Source organism: Desmodus rotundus, chromosome 9 (assembly GCF_022682495.2).
Source record: "Desmodus rotundus isolate HL8 chromosome 9, HLdesRot8A.1, whole genome shotgun sequence".
Lineage (NCBI taxonomy): Eukaryota > Metazoa > Chordata > Mammalia > Chiroptera > Phyllostomidae > Desmodus > Desmodus rotundus.
The window spans coordinates 2,099,853-2,113,233 of NC_071395.1; the positions used below are offsets into that span (position 1 = coordinate 2,099,853).

General features: G+C 58.1%; 1 protein-coding gene across 3 annotated transcripts in view; it reads left to right on the plus strand.

Annotated features, from left to right (window-relative positions):
- Positions 1-13,381, plus strand: part of SYNPO2 (synaptopodin 2) — an 86,330-nt gene that overhangs the window by 54,772 nt on the left and 18,177 nt on the right. For 2 of the 3 annotated variants that reach the window (XM_024569211.4, XM_045202376.3), the window contains exons 2-4: positions 708-859; positions 4,896-5,680; positions 7,955-10,119. In XM_024569211.4, coding sequence (XP_024424979.2) covers positions 708-859; positions 4,896-5,680; positions 7,955-10,119 — 3,102 coding nt within the window. Of the gene's footprint in view, positions 1-707; positions 860-4,895; positions 5,681-7,954; positions 11,867-13,381 lie in introns of all 3 variants that reach the window. The other variant, XR_008425093.2, reaches the window with a different exon arrangement.

Sequence of the window (13,381 nt, forward strand, 5' to 3'; positions counted from 1 at the left end):
AGGGACGGCCGCCGACTCCCAAGGTGACGCTCTTGCCAACCCAGACACCTGCCTGGCTCCGGCTGCCTGGCAGAGGGACACGCCGCCCTTCCCCACCCACGGCACATGATGGGTGACAGATCTGTTTGTCTGGGGGTTCCCTGAGCTCCCAAAGCCTGCACCCTCATCTTGCTCTGCGAACCCGAGAGGCTGCTGGGAGCGCGTCTCCCCGCTGTGCTGGGAAGACTGCCTAGATGGGCTGCCACCCGCATCGCCTTCCCATGGCTCCTGCCCACCCGCCTTGGCTGCGGGACAGGCGCACACAGCTTATCCGACTGGAGACTTCACTCTGCGCCCAGGTCAGGCCACACAGCCTGACAATAGCGTTTTCATAGTGTTTTCAGTGTGGGCTCGCCTTGAACACATCTTCCCGTTCCTGTCGGGTCTCTTTCTTGTGCGACCACCCCTCTGGAATAGACTTCCTCTCCTTTCCCGTCCGTGCACAAGGGTGTGAATTCAGGGTGGACGTCCTGGTAGACGCTGCACCGTGGTGGTGGGGGGGCATGTGTAAGATGGTCTTACAGGTGAACAGGCGGACACAGAATCGGGGCTGACATTGTGGCCTGTAGATCCACCCACGTCTCCCAAACGCAGGTTTCTTGGGGGTGGTGACATGGTGTGGACAAGTGCCAGGATGGTGACCACTGCCTCCCTTTCGCTCCCCTCAGATCCGAAGCCAGAGCAAAGCGTCGGGGTCCGGGCTACGTGAGGGCGATGAAGTGGTCTCCATCAACGGCCGCCCGTGCGCGGGCCTCTCCCACCCCCAGGTTGTCGAGCTCATGGAGAGCGTCCTGGACTCGCTGCACCTGCTGGTCAAACGGTACAGCGCTTGGGCGCGGGCCCGGGTGGGGCGTCTGCTTCCTCTGGAGGCTGCATGGGGAAGGCGGGGGAAGCCAGCGGAAGCTGGCGCTCTGTGGAAAGTCGGTGTAGCTGCACGGAAAATCCTCCGTGTTGGAAAAGGGACGATTTTAACCCACTGCACTTCCTGGGTGATTGGAAATTAACTTGGAAATCTTTGTTTCAAGAACTTCATTGAAAATCTTAAGTTATGTACAACTAATTCCTTAGAAAGTTTAGCCTGGTGAACGTAACTGAATCCTTCCAGGTCGAGGTTTGCAGTGGGTGGGATTAGTAACTTTTGAATTTAAAACATTTAAATGTTAAACTGTTACACTATACACTAATTTTTTAATAGAAAGAAAATGCCCAGCAGAAGGAAAAGAACAACAACAAAAAACCTCAAAAACAGCCAGAGTCCTGCTGGCCAGGACCTCTGGGAAGGCCAGCACCTGGGTCTGGACAGGAGGAGAGGTCAGAGTCAGGTTCTGGACCATTCTTACAAACCACTCGTCAGTCTGGTCTCCCCAAATCCACCCTCCGCACTCACTGCTTAAACCCGCAGAAGTTTAAACATGAGAGTGAAAGACAGTAACAAGGGCAATCACGAGACCCCTTCAGCGTCGTGTTTCCACTGCGTGCAAGCACAGTCCCGCCCCCAGAGCCTCCCGGGGGGCCTGGCTGGCGCAGCGTAAGGCCTCCTGGCAGGAAGGCTCGGCCGACCTAGGGGTGCAGGGGGCGGTCCTCTCACAGAACCTGCAAGCCCTCCAGGGTTCACCCAACTCTGCAGGGACCGGGCCCACAGCATTGCCCCACATCCACCCCCAGCCATTCAGTACGATTCTGTTTCTCTACAAATATGGCCTCTCCATGGCCAGAGTCCTATGAAAATAAACGAAATCATATCTATTCTTAGCATCTCCCATCTAGATATTTATCCACCAAGCCCGGCGTCTGTGCCCTCAGGACCCTGCTCATTTATGAGGCTGCCACTTGCCACCAGGAAGGGCACTGTTGGGGCCGCAGCCTCAGCAAGCCGGGTCCGCAGCCCTGAGCGGTGGGAGCACGCCCTTCTTCAGAAGGGTCCGATCACAGCCAAACGGGGGAAATCCCTTCCCTGACCTGCTCCCCCTTCAGGGTCTCAGTGAGCTGCCAAGGCCAGTTCTCGGAGGACAGCGTGGTGGGTACACCCCTCCCTGCTCCTGGTTGGGCAGGTGTGGCTGTCCCTGGGAAAACCGGGGTGGGGAGGGCAGCTAGAGCTGAGTCAGCCGGACTTGTTCACCATCAGAAACAACAGGCTAGTTCTCTGCTACTTTTAACAAACGCAATTGTGATTACTGTTATTTTCTCTTCCGTATTTTGCCTTTACCAGATAAATAATTGATATTGAAAATGGGATCTCAAATTAATACCTGCCAAAAGGCAGGTGGCACACCATCACCACCACCACCACCACCACCACCACCACCACCACTACCACTACCACTACCATCACCACCATCACTATCACCATCATCACCACCACCACCATCACCACCACCATCACCACCATCACCACCATCACTATCACCATCACCACCACCACCACCATCACCACCACCACCACCACCACCATCACCACCACCATCACCATCGTCACCACCATCACTATCATCGCCATCACCACCACCACCATCACACCATCACCATCATCACCACTCTGGTACCCGAGCGTGGTTTCCTGGAGTTAAACCCCTCTCCCACTCCCAGAATTGCCCTCTCCCGCTAGGGGACCAGCGCTTGCTTCTCCTGGCCAGCTGCCCACAGACAGATAGGTCAGGCTCTCTTAAAACACTTCTTTATCATTAGGTCTCTATTACCTTCAATTGTATTGAAACAAGATATTTTTAAATGACATAATTACGTGTTGGGAAGAAGGAAAGTTTTCTCTACCTTTCTGGGTTCTTCTGGCTGACCTAAGAATGACACTGACATGAGACAGAGGAGCAGGGACACTCACCCCGGTTAACGATGTTTGTGTGTGCAGGGGTCATCAGGGCAGGGTGGGCTGCGTGCTGCCTCGGGCTGTGGAGACGGGACTTCAGAGGGGAGGAAGGAGCGACTGTTTGGCAAACAAGTGTGTGCTGGGCCAGAAGGAGATGGGGACACAGGGAGGAGCCCGGGCTCTGGGCTCCGCGGGCCCCCACTCCATCACCCCACACTGCACCTTTGGAGACGTCTCTGCTGATGGCTCTGTTCCGGGAGCAGCGTTCTGTCTCAGTTCTTCTAGGCAGTTAGCTGGAGGTCTGCGGTTCTTCCTTAGTCTTCTGTTTCTCAAAAGTAAAATAATCCTCCTGCCACAGGGACCCAGGTTGAGCTGTCAAATCCTGCTTCCCCACATTTGACACGTAAGTTGTGGAATTGAGCACCTATGTAGACTGAATGGAAGTGAGCATTTTAAGGTATAAAGCTTTCACTGTAGGGCTTTCGCGGTTTTATCCACGTGAATCCACTCTGCTTTGGCCACCAGGAAGCGTTAGCATTTACCCAACCCGGTCGCCTGTGTGCCGTCTCTGAGGCTGGCATGGATTCCGGCCCCCGGCTCTGCGTCCTCGGTGGTGGCTCACAGGATGTGGAGTGGCTCCATCTGGTTCCCTGCCGAGGCCTCCCCACACTCAGCAGCCTGGCCTCCCCGGTACCCTCATTTCCCATGACAAAGATCTAGTGAGCTGTCCTGGTGTCTTTAGAGTACTGTATTTTTATATATATACAATACTGTATGTATATATATATATATATATACACACACACATACACACACACGTACATATACATTTGTGTTACCAGGAAGCTTTACAGATTACATGCCAAGAGAAAGCTGCATTTCATTTGATTTAGTTTTGTTTTGCTAAATGTAGTCAAAAGCAAAGTTGCAAGTCTGAAATTGTGTGACCACGGAAATTCGAAGGTGAATCCCCTGGAGTTGACGAGAAGGAGGACCCAGTCCCTTCAAGGGATGACCCTGCTTTAGTCTGGGCGCATTTTGAGGGAGGACAAGGCAGGCAGAGAGAGACGGTGCTGCTCCTTACAGAAAACAAAACAAAAAAAAGAAACCTTACGAACGCGAGGCCCGCAGGCCCCGGCGACAGCTGTGGGGTGAGGACTTGTCCCTCCTGAAAGCCGGGAGAGTTTAACTTAGAGTTTTAGCATGGAGGGGCTGAACCCCGAAACCCACATTGCTCCTCGCAGACCCGAGTTTGCAAACCCCGATGGGAACGTTAAGGTCAAAATCTAGGCGCTGGGGCGGGGAGACCTGGGCTCGGCTGCGAGGCAGAGGACAGTTGGACCTCAGCGGTCCTCCGAGGGCAGTGCTCCGAGGGAAGGGTTCACAGGGGAGACAGGGTCACGGCTCATGGCACAAGCACCCCACGACGTGGTGCCGCGCTGTGCTCGGGAGGGATTCCCTGACTCTGGGCTGCTGGGCTGGGCGCTGTGCATTATGAAACACCCACTGGAGCTCACAGAATGGCCTGTGTTTCATTCCTCTCCAGAAAGCCCAGCCTCTGGCAGGCTTTCTGTTTATTAGCTTTCTGTCTGTCTATTAGCTCTGCTCTGAGGCTGCAGGACGGGCTCATGTGCCTTTACAATGTCCAGACCTAGACTCGGTCAACAAGACAGGGAAATGCTTTGTCACATTGTAACATACAGGGTTTTTTGAAAACAACCAAGTACTTACAGATATAGAGCATCCATGTGGCAATAGCCTGTCCTTTTAAAAACATAAAAGCTGAATTTAGGATGGACTTAGGTTTTATCATCTCTTGTAAGCATTTTTGCTTGGCTTTAAGGCAAAGATTATCTGGAAGATCTTTAAACAACCGAGAAACCTGCTGCCCTTGTGTTTTCGGATGTGCTGCAGCCACACTTAGGGGGCAGCCCGGGGACCACACCTTGTGCCAGCCACCGGGAGGGTGTCAGGCAGGGCTGGAGCAGGCACGGCGCCCCGTGGTAACTGTCTGGAATGGTTTTTCTGTGTGCAGAGCTTCCAGTGGGATGAGCGGGACTCCGATCCCTGAAACTGAAACCAGAACCCAGCAGCATCCCCCCCAGGAGGGGGACGTGGAAAGCACCACCCTGCAGATCCGACCAGCCCCACCGAGCCAGGACAGGGAGCCCTGCACGGTCCCCATCCAGAGTGGAGTCCCCCTCACCAAGGACCAAGGAGGTGGTCCCACTTTTCCTGGGAGCAGAGAAGAAACAGGCCTGAGCTGCCCTGAGACTCCCCACATGCCTGCCTCCCCAAAAGGACACTCCAGGGAGGAGCTGGTCCGGCCAGGCCCTGTGGTTGAGCTACAGTTGTCCCTGTCACAGGAGGTGCACACAGGCACGGGTGTCCCTGTGGTGGCTCTCCTGGGAGCTGAAACATCTCAGGGTCCTGACCCAGGTCCTAACTTAGACTGCAGTGGGGTCGCCCACATAAACTCAGCCCCCTCCGGTGAGAAAGCAGCCCCCCCTCTGAGGTCCAGCAAGATCACCCAGATCCGCAGCAGCCAGGAGCTGCGGGTGACCCAGGGGAGGGAGGCGGGGGGCGCGGGGCTGCCCCGACTGGAAGTGATCTTCGACTGCGCTGACAGGCAGCAGACGGAAGGGTGCAGGCTGCCGGCGGCAGCAGGGGGTGTGGACTCCCCGGGGGAAGGAGGGCAGTCGGAAGCACCTCCTTCTCTGGTGGCCTTTGCGGTCTCGTCAGAAGGCACGGAGCCGGGGGAAGAGCCACGCCGCGGCAGGGACCACAACAGACCTCACAAGCACAGAGCACGCCACGCACGTGAGTCCTGCGGGGGCGCGAGGGGCTGGGGGCCTGGGTGTCCTGCTGCTGCTGCTGCTGCTGCTTGGCCCTTTCTGCAGTAGATTTTCTCTTGTGTCTTTCATCGGCTCTTTAAAAAAAATTTAATGCACAAAATAACAAACGTGAAATTGGGGGCAAGACCAATTTCTGAATTGCAAGCAGCAGGTCGGAACTTTGTGATAGAGTTCTGAGTTTTTAAGGCTCGTCTTGTGTCCCCAAGGCACTGGCCGTGATAAAGACAAGGGCAGTGTTGAGGTTGCCTTTGGATCAGTCTCAGCAGGTGGTTGTATTTTGTGTTGAAGTAGCGTAAGGGAGGATTGGAAGGAACGTGGGCAGAGTTGCAGTGCCGGCGCTGCCCAGCCGGCAGCCCGGAGGCGTCTGTGCCGTGCAGGCTCACGCCGGCACTCCGCAGACCCCCGTCTTGAGCCCGCCCGCTGTGCAGCCTGATGATGCCTGCAGAACGAGTTGACGGACAAGGGCATGTGGCGTCCCGGCAGCTACATGATCCTGCCCGTGTTGCAAGTCCTCACCGCGCTGCCGAGGGTTTCATCTGCCTCTGGACACCCGAGCCCGGCTCCAGGGCCCCGCAGAGGCATTGCAATGTCCCCACGCGGAAAACGCGTCTGAATCCAGGGCTACCGGGGAGAGACCAGGGGAGAAGAAAGTGGATGAGAGTGGGAGCTGCGTTTCACGGTCTTTGTTATGTTCTCCCTTCTTCCCACTTGTTTTGGGGGAAGGAGAGGCTGACAGGCAAAGGCACTCAGGCATCTGAGTGACACTCGGCGGCAATGAACTTGGTTATTCGGAGCAGTAAACCGGGTCCTCTAACCTGTGGTCCTTCCTTTCAGCGCGTATTTTTAGCACGGCCACTCGCAGCTGCACTGCCGAGTGCTGGCCGTCACTCCCTCCCCACGGAGCATCCGCAGGCGTCCTCGCCTGTGCAGCCTTAACAAGCGTGTGAAGGCGGGTCACGTGCCTGGCGTGTCGGCAGTGCTGTTGTGGCAAGTGTGCGACGGCGACTGTCAGTTCGGCAGTGAGTGTGTCGCACGTCAGGAAGAGAGCTGCACACTTTGTCGCTTCCTCCTAGTGAAGCGTCATGGCCCCTGAATGTCTGTGACTCTGTTACAAAAAAGTATTACTCCCCACTGGTTACTCTGGTTCTACTCTCAAAAAAGTATTGAGTCAGAATTTGTAGAACAAAAAGAATGGATTTTCAATCGCAAAATACTCAAAAGCTTTTTCTGAAATTTCCACTTAACTATGTTGAGTTCAAAACTCACGTGCGCATCACACCCGTTGGCACTGAGCATGACCAGAGTTAGCTGACGCTGTACATTAACTCGCTTTCAGTTCCTTCTTGTAGCACTAGTGGTAACATTTCCAATTTAAATTTTTATTTTAAAACTGTCAAGCTCTCGTTTTAAATGTTTTCACTTCGGTGTCAGCTCCTACCCACAGTTAAAAGGGTCACTAATCGTACAATTGTTAAGTTTCGCCGAGATTTACAGTCATTCTTGCTGCCGCTGAAGTGGCGTCATGTTTCTGGAATAGCAACACACTACGAAGTTGTCTGGACAAGTCCGCAGCTCAGGTTTCCTACGTTCGCAATGACCTAATGTCCTGAATTATTACTAATCATGACTCAGTCCTTCAGTCACTGGTCATTTAGTTTTCTGAACTTCTACTAATTCACTCTCCATAAATGGAAAGACTTTGGAGGGAAGACAAAGTCAGGAAAAAAAAAAAAACAGAAGAAAACTTGAGTATTTAAAGTCATTATGTTAAAACATAAAGCTAAATAACATTTTTGCCTGCTCCCCCACCCCAATGTTTTAAAAATTCTTGGAAATAGCTTTATGTTGACATTTGATTTTTAAATGTGCAAGTACAAAGGTATGTCTTAGCTTGTTTGCCAGAGAACATTGTCCCTAAATGGTCTCCTTTTCAGTTCTGGTTGCACCCTAGTAACTGAGATTGCCAGGCACCACTCCCTGTGGAAGCAGGGGGCCCACCCAGAGGCGGATGAGGAGACAGGTGTGCTAACCAGCACTCACACACGTGTCTTCAGGAACACGGCCGGCGCAATGGTGTCACAGGGGCCCTGGTGGGAGCGCAGGCTGAATGGAGTGACAGGGAGTAGTGGGCAGCTGGGCTCCAGCGGGGAGCCCCGGGGTCTTCCCTGGTGGGAGTGGTGTCCCCCGGAGCCTGCCTTGCCCTCCAGCTCAGTGTAGCTCTATCCTTCCCCCCACCCAGGGCTCCGGAGGAGTGAGAGCCTCTCCGAGAAGCAGGTGAAGGAGGCCAAGTCCCGATGCCGGAGCATCGCGCTGCTGCTGACAGCCCCTCCCAGCCCACACTCCAGGGGCGTGTTGATGTTTAAGAAGCTTCGGAGGCGGGCCAGGAAGTTCACGCTCGTCAGTTACGGGACCGGGGAACTCTGGAGGCAGGAGACCGGGGACCCGGAGGACAGCCACAGCGACAGCCCCTGCGAGGAGGCACTGCTGGGCGCCAGCGAGTCGGAGGGGGACGAGGAGCTGCTGTCAGACAGCTGCGAGGACGACAGTGCCCACGTCCTGACTTTCGGCTGGGATTCTGGACTCGGGGACGTTGAGAAGAAACTGACCCGTGAGGACAAGATGGAGATGCTGCCTGACACTTCGGGCAAGGGGGCCCTCATGTTCGCCAAGAGGAGGGAGAGGATGGACCAGATCGCAGCCCAGAAGGAGGACGCAGTGGGCACAGGGGCGCAGGCGGACAGCCTGAGCACTGGGACGTCCTACCAACAGACGGAGGTGGCCACGGCGGCCCGGCAGAGCTGTGTGAGCAGGAGCTACATTGAGGTGAGCCCTGGCCCTGGACACGCACCTCAGCACAATGGATTCGGGGTGGCAGCCTGCACTGTGGAGGCCCCGCGGACGGCCCCGATGAACAGGACAGCCAGGCCCTTCCCGGGGTCCCCTGCCCAGCCTGCAGCCGCCTTCTCCCCACCCCGGGGCTGGACAAGCCCCACGGCTGACTTCCCCGCTCCCCCGCCCTACTCTGCGATCACGCCGCCCCCGGGAGCCCTGGCCCACGCAGCAAGCAGCCCCACAGCTGGCCCCACGCAGCCCCCGCCCTGGCCGCAGCCCGCGCCCTGGTCCCCAGACTGCATCGCCTCCCGGGACGAGAGGATCTCTGTGCCTGCCAAGAGGACGGGCATCCTGCAGGAGGCCAAGCGCAGGAGCACCACCAAGCCCATGTTCACGTTTAAGGAGCCCAAAGTCAGCCCGAACCCCGAACTCCTGTCACTTCTCCAAAACTCCGAAGGCAAGCGTGGTGCTGGGGCCGGGGGTGACTCCGGCCCGGAGGAAGACTACCTCAGCTTAGGGGCAGAGGCCTGCAATTTCATGCAGAGCCCCTCAGCCAAACAGAAGACGCCCCCTCCTGTGGCTCCAAAGCCGGCAGTCAAGCCCTCCTCCTCCCAGCCCGTGACGCCAGTGACTCCGGTGTCCCCAGTCTGGTCACCAGGCTTGGCCCCAGCCCACCCTCCTGCCTTCCCCACACCCACCCAGTCACAGGGCGCCATTGCATCATCCGTCAAAATGGCCCAGCCGTCCTACCCTCCTGCCCGGCCTGCCAGTGCCCTCAGCGTGGCCGGTCCCTTCAGGGGACCCCAAGCAGCAGTGGCCAGTGCGAACTACACTGCCAACACAGTCAAGCCAGTGGCCCCCATGCCTGCAGGTGGCGTGGGGCACGGGGATGCAGCAGGGCCACCCAGCGAGCTTCCCGGAATGCAGGGCAGAGGGGCCCAGCTCTTTGCCAAAAGGCAGTCTAGGATGGAGAAGTATGTGGTGGATTCGGACACCGTGCAGGCCCACACCGCCCGTGCCCAGTCACCCACCCCGTCCCTCCCGGCCAGCTGGAAGTACTCCTCCAACGTCCGAGCACCGCCTCCCGTGGCCTACAACCCCATGCACTCGCCCTTCTACCCCCTGGCCGCTGTCAAGTCCCAGCCGCCGGCCCCGCAGGCCTCCAAACCCGGCAAGAAAAAGGGCAAGAAACCTCTCAATGCTCTGGATGTCATGAAGCACCAACCGTATCAGCTGAATGCATCCTTGTTCACTTTCCAGCCTCCGGATGCAAAGGCTGGCCCCCCCCAGCGGTCATCCACCAAGGTCAACTCGGTGCCGGCCCCGAAGCAGGCGCTGCCGCCCCTGGCAGTGAGCGCCAGCACACCCGCCAGCAGGCAGGCCTGGTCCCTGTGTTCAGTGCCAGCCCACAGCCCCCAGGCGGCCCTCTTCCCAGAGGCCACCTCACCTGCCAGCGCGTCCCCAGTGCCTGGGGGCGTCCCCAGCTCTCCAAAGCAAGAGTCGGCCACCGCAGTGTCTCTTCTGGCACCAAGACCCAAGTTCTCGGCCAAGAAGAGTGGAGTCGCAGTGCAGGTGTGGAAACCCTCGATCGCGGAGGGGTGATCGTGTAGCGGAAGCTGGTGTCCGCTTTGCTTGAAGCCAGTAGTTTGCAGTGTCACTTGAGTCCCCGCAGCCGCCTAGCAAGTCCTCCACTTCCTTAACTTCAGATGTCACCTCCCAGTGTGGGTCCAATGAGCGACACGTCCGAGCTTCGAAACCTAACCCAGCCGGGCTGCAACCACCTCTCCCTCTCCTGTGCACGTAAAACACCCGGGGGCGCCCCATATAGCCTTGCGCCCTGACGTTGAGTGAGCGGGGACCGAGGGTTCACGCGGAGGCCACGGGGCAGGCGGTGACCAGCGCTGTCGGACACCAGGGCAGCCGCTCGGGGTGACAGGCTCCAGGCCGCGAGCGTGCCACGCGTGGACTGCTTCTGCTTTAAGTAGTGTGTTACTGCTAGTGTTCAGGGGTGAGAAGTTTGTCAGGGACAGGGGTCTGTTGTGGTCGGTCAGCCTCAGCCACCTGGGTGACTGCAGAGAAGGCAGGCACCTGGGGACTGTTCGAATGTCCGGGTTTAGTAGGGTTGGGGTGGGGGCGGTGAGAGAGGGGGTATTGATCATTAGTGAGCACGTAGGGTGTGTTCAGTTCCTAGCCAGATGTCTGACATCTGTACAGTAAGCAGGGTAGGGCGGGAAGGCTGAGTGTCCTGAGACAGGGATTCCCGTCGCCTCCCCCCTCCCCAGCCCCCCCCCCCCCCCCGTGACTTCTGGGGCTGAGGGAGCCCATCTCTGGTTTCCCAGGAGGCACAGTTGTGCTCCCTGGGCTGAGGGAGGCGGTAGAGTGCGGGACAGGGGAGGAAGGTATGAAGGTGGTGGGCAGGCTGCACACACAGGCCCCGTGACCCTGCCCTCGCCCACCGGCGAGGCCACACGGTGGGCGAGGGCAGGGTTCTGGACCCCGGGCTGACTGTGAAGCAGGAGCAGGGCGTGTGGAGGACGAGCGTGCTCCATGACTGGCCTCACGTCCACGGGACCTCACTGCTCTCTCCCCCCGTGTGTCTGCTCTTTGACGACTGCCAGCCCAGCGCTCCTTGCAGTGCTAATCGCGCACTTGGCACTTAGCTTTGCCACTTGCCATTGACGGATGGGGAGGGTCCAGACAAGGTTACCTTGTGGGTTTGGAGCACTGCACAGCGTGCCGCCACCCAGCTGGCCGTGAAGCTGGCCGTGTTTCTGACAGGAACCCGAGACCTTGCTCACGCCTATTTTAAGTCCACGCCTGGCCGTCCGTGGAAAACACCCACCGTGAGTTCTTGCAGAGAGTGCGTGGTGCTTTTGGCTGCTCTTGGGGAGACTCTCCTCCCCGGCAGGAGGCCTGTGCCCCGCCCTCGGGAGCGCCTGCCCTGCTCCTCTGTCTCTGTGCCCATGGTCGGTGGTCGGCTGCACTTTTCACTCCTATTAAACAGCACTTCCTTCTCTGTCTGCGTGTTTCATTCAAAACGCCTTCTGTCTGCGAGCTGTCCTGACCTGTGTCTCTCTTATGTTGCTCTCCACACACCTGCATTTCCTCCCTGTGAGTGTGCAGGTTTCTCGGGCCCACCCTCGTGCTTCTAGGACGTCGCACACAGAGAGCAGAAGTCAGCCAGCAACACGGCCACGGGGCTGCTTCTCCCGCCTTTCCGCCAGAAAGGCTCCCACCATCTGTGGCGGCAGTGTACCTAGAGGCCGCGCATGCGGGGTGCAGCTGGGTCTCCTTGGTCTGTTGGGAAGTCAGTGAGAAGGTGCGTACAGGGTGCAGGAGGAGCGCCTGCCCGCCCTGTGCCCCGTCCCCTCGTCCCCTGGTCCCCTCGTCCCCGCAGAGGGGCCTGCTGAGTGCTGTGCATTCCGCATTCTTTTCTAACAGAACAGCCAGAGAAGGCTTCTTGAGTTGAGGCATGCAAGGCGCTCGTTCTTTACCCTTTGCATTCCCCACATAGCATTTAAAGAACGGCATGAATTGGAGGAAAGATCACATCACACAGCGCAAGGCAACAGCCTGAGCTCATCGGTCCAAAGTAGCCCAGGGTGGTGACGCCCCAGAAGCATCCCCAGTTGTCCCGTGGCCTGCGGCGGTTGGCAAACATGACAAATGTCTGTGGCCCACTTCCTGTTGGACAGCTGGTGGTCTTAACAGAGCCATTTTGGGGGTTCATGACTAACGACACAGAGACCATGACGGGACGCCGTGGGTCCCCCAGAGGTGTCTGAGACGTGCCAGGCAGAGCGGCTGCGGCTTCAGCTGAGTCTGGGAGCGTGGCCTCATCTCCAGTCACACAGCCCCAGGCTGGGGACGGGGTCTAACCTCGTCCTGAGGGACGGGATTGGCGGTGGCAGGGAGGGGGGCCCAGCCTGCTCCCTGGAGAGGGAGATTTCTTTGCCTTCTCTCCCTGACCAGGGCCCCTGGGAACTCACCTGCAGAGTGAGTTGCTTGTACCACCTTTCAAGGGGGCAATGATGTCAGCGGGGCAGGTTGGGGACTGGGGACTCGGGAGCTCAGCCTCCTCCCACGGGGCGCCCTTTGCAGCCTGGGTGCAGTTGGCTTTGCTGTGGCAGCCAGGGTGGGGTGGGCTGGGCTGGGCTGGGCTGGCTGGTCCTGGGCTTCAGGGGGCCAGTTTTGGTTGTGTTCAGCACCTCACCTCTTCCCTCGGGCTGCGTTAGCAGAAGGTCTGGGCAGCACGCCTGTGAGGTCAGGGCTTCCTCGTCGACACAACAGCCGTGCGCAGGTGCCGCGCGCCAGGGGCGTGGGGGACTGCAGGCCCTTTGCCAGCCCGAACCCCTTCCCAACAGCCACGGCGCGCTCGGACCGCGCTGTCCTAGTCTTGGAGGAGGACAGACCGAGTCCCAGCGGGTAAGCCTGGGGGTCTGAGCCCTGCCACTGGGATCTTAGGACACTTGTCCTGTCAGCCCTGTTCCAGCAACAGACACATCCTGTTCTGAGAGGAGGACACACACACACCGCTCTGCATGTTGACTGCTCGCCGCTGGGGGTAAACATCACGTTTTTAGGAAAAGGCCTCACCCCCCCCCCCCCCCCAGTGGCTGTTCTGCTCTGTGCTCTGAAACACACCCCGTGCGACCACTAACGACGACGCGAGTCGCATCTCACCCTCGTCGTGACCGCAGGAGAGCCAATCCAAGTGTCAGCCGGGCTCCGGGACGGGTCCGCAGGGTGCAGGCCCCCTTCCGGAAGTGGGTGGGCTTTGGGGGACGGCGGCCTTCTCTCAAGACCTGAATTCTGGCCGGGCTGCCAGTCACAT